Genomic DNA, 3,425 nt, shown 5'->3' on the forward strand with positions numbered 1-3,425 from the left:
AAGGATAAAATTCGAAACCCACACCCTTCATTCTTTTTCTTCTCTATTTTTTAYCCCTTTTTTCTTATAACCATGAGTGTACAGAACTGATTGAAAGAATCTTGAATAATCTCATGAAACCTTGAGATTAGCAACAAAACAAACCCTCCGGCAGCCCTAGGAAGACTTGAAATTGAGTAAGAAAAGCAAACTCAAAAGCTAAGAGCATCTCCAACATATTCTCTAAAATATAGACAAGGGGAATTTGTTATCTATATCATTCTCTAAACTAGAGAAAACATGAAAAACTCTTAAGTTTAGAGAATTATCAAAAAGTTGATGTTAATTGGTTCCCACAATCTCACATCTCACTAATGAGATTGAATTATTAWTATTTTATATAAAAAAATTAAAATGTATTGGGATGATAGAATTAAAAAATATTATAATAATATAATTAAYGTCGAAATCTTTAAAACTAGAGAATCTATTTGAATTGAATGTACAGGAAGACTCATGTTTCTGCTGGTATTTTGGATGGAGGGTTTAGGGTCAATAATGAAATTAATTAGCGTTAAACTTCAATKACAAAAGCAAACTACTAGAGGGAGGGATTAATATACAGATAAAGAAAGAAGCAAAGAACATAGTTTATAAATTCTCCCCTCTTATAACACACACACATACACACACACGAAACATCAAACATCTCTTACCTTAAGCATCAAGACTTCAGTGTAGGATGGTGCATCATCCTTCTTTGGGCTCGAGACTGCCGAACTGAACTTGCGCACCAACACCTTGAAACACGGTACAAGTATAAGGTATAGTAAACCCATGATAAAGGGGGCCATCACCAACCAACCCAACATCTGCACGCATTGTCAACCAGTTACTTAATTATGCATTTCAAGGGAATAAGGTGGTTATTCACGTTGAACCTACCGCACGAACGACGCTTAGCAAGATCTCCTTTGAACCTTTGCCCGTCAATACCTTCTTTAAAGCATCAGAGGTTAAAGGAAAATGAGCTCCACCCGTAAGAAACTCACCAAATCGTAAGAACACTATCATCAAACTATATTGGTAGACAGACATATATCAGAACAACAATCTATCAATTGATGTTGCTGTATGACTACTTCCTCTGTCCCATGTAATTTGCAACATTTCCTTTTTAAAGAAAACATATCATGTTGATTTATCCACGAGCTCATTATCATGATTAAGATTAAACCAAACCAAATGTATAGCAACTATGTTTCAACTCTCCTCTTAAATGGGATCCATGTGTTGCAGATTACATAAGACGTCTTCCAAACAGCTTTGACAAAAGACATGATCACCCTTTAGTAGGACACTCTTTTGAGTACGAGCGGATAACCCATCGCCACATGTAATAAGTTTGACCCACAAATATTGGAAGATGAGTTGTAGACAAACAACGTCCCCTTTTCTTGACTAATTTTGACAAAGATTAAATTGAGCCTAAGGAATAATATCAAGGGGAAGATTAGAAAAAGAAACCAAACAAGCTACATAAAGTCTTAGTTGCAAATACTTGAAAAGTTCTCATGTTCAAATTACTTATTTTTCCCGTTATCATTATATTCATAGTATTGATTTTGGTTTAATGAAGGGGTATCTTAGATATTTGATGAATAATCAAATAAGTTAATTAAACTATTAGTCAAGAGAAACCTAGAAATTTTCCTCTTTTAAGATTAAGAGCATGTCCACTAGAAGCCAAACAACTAAAAGAGGCCAAATACCTCATCAATTATATTATGTAAAGTGTCAATGGTATATATATATATATATAGAAAGAGACTTGAAGATCATGAGAAATTTTCATTTTCATGAGAAGCTTGAGAAATAGTGAAGGTACCCTTGTATTGTGTGAATGTTACTTTATATTTTGGAAGATAGTAACCTTCACATGGACCTGAAATGTGTATTCAAAAKTTACTGTGAAGGTGGTAACATCCACATTCACAGGTTTTACATGAAGTTTACATTATATTATGTTAGCGTTTACATTTCTCACACTTCTCACGAACATTGGTATTTTTCATGKTAACCGAACCCAACCCAATGTTGGTAGTTGGTAGTATGCAGTAATAGGTTTAAGCATGAGAGGAGTCCATGRTTTGAGTAGGTGTATGTGTAACCTTTGTAGACAAGAGTCAACATAATCACTAAAGAGGAAAACCATAAACTTGAAGCGGGCAGTAAGAAAGAAGGAAAATAGMGAAATGTGGTCAACATAAAACAATAATATTTGACCTTATCTCTATTGGAGTAGCAACAAAGTTGGCCAGCATCACAGCTGGAGCATTGACAGAAGATCCAAGCACTGCTATAGCCAGCAGACAGAGAAAAAAGGTCACTCCTGTTGTGAAAAAAACACACCATGTTACCCAGGATGCCATAYGTACACAAAAGCAAGATGAGATTAGCATGTTTATGTCCGTAGTAGCACACTAAATGTTCTTTTCCCTTACAAACAGTATGAACTTGTCCTATTCTACCTCCAAACTATAAGTTTCTTTTGATTACATGAGAGGAAATCGAAATACTCAATCATGCTTTACCTTCTATCCATCTTCCTTTTAAACTATCAAACAGTACGATGATTACTACAGGGACACCAGTTCTGTTAACTTGAACATTCTCAATTCAGTCTTTCCAATGCCCCTTATATATAATAGATATATATATATATATATATATCTTTCCAGATAACCTATAATTAATAAGTAAAACTACCAAACATATGAATTGCTCTCTGTGGATTTCTATTAGGAACATGGTGCTTCTAGAACAATTGGAATGAGGTTGTTTATAACCACCACACATGCTTGTCTCCCATACCATACTTTAAGTGAGATAGCTATCCAGAATATTCATAGTCAACTGAGTGGCCTTCTCGCTACAGCCAGAATTAAGCTCCCTAGTAGTGTCAGTAAGTAACCACATTAATGACTCTCRTTCTTCTCACTTGAGAATAAATAGATATCTATCACATTCTACACAAGACAATATCATGAGCAAGCTGCTTGAGTTGAACCACCATTAATCCCTCTCTCACTCATGGCGAAAGCTAAGATCTTGCTCGAAGAGACTCCTTGTGTTATAGTTGTAATCTATCCTAACCTTTTGGCAGGGATAGGTCAACAGGAGTGTGTCTAAATCCATTAGTGCTTTCAAAATCGTTCATCTGATGTTTGGGATCCTTGTTTGGAAAAACCATTCTTGGTTTTCCGTACTTTATCGCCTTTGTTGATGATTATCGTCAGGCTACATTGCTTTACTTGCTTAAATCTCTGGTCAATTTTTTTTTCAATTTCTGTGAAATTTTACATGTATGTTCAAAATCAATTTGGGGTCAAAACTAAAACCCTAGGAGGTGATATGCAGAGTCTTTTTCAAATGATATTGCGGAA

General features: G+C 34.9%; 1 protein-coding gene across 1 annotated transcript in view; it reads right to left on the reverse strand.

Moving 5' to 3' along the window:
• Positions 1 to 524: 524 nt before the first annotated feature.
• LOC112514425 overlaps positions 525 to 3,425 on the reverse strand; it is a 6,098-nt gene continuing 3,197 nt past the window's right edge. The window contains exons 3-5 of the mRNA XM_025120895.1: positions 2,266 to 2,371; positions 925 to 1,057; positions 525 to 851 (exon numbers count right to left, since the gene is read on the reverse strand). Of these exons, the coding sequence (XP_024976663.1) occupies positions 681 to 851; positions 925 to 1,057; positions 2,266 to 2,371 (410 nt within the window). The 3' untranslated portion in view covers positions 525 to 680. The remainder of the gene's footprint in view (positions 852 to 924; positions 1,058 to 2,265; positions 2,372 to 3,425) is intronic.

This window comes from Cynara cardunculus (assembly GCF_001531365.2).
Source record: "Cynara cardunculus var. scolymus isolate 2C chromosome LG 6, CcrdV1, whole genome shotgun sequence".
In the NCBI taxonomy this organism is placed as follows: domain Eukaryota; kingdom Viridiplantae; phylum Streptophyta; class Magnoliopsida; order Asterales; family Asteraceae; genus Cynara; species Cynara cardunculus.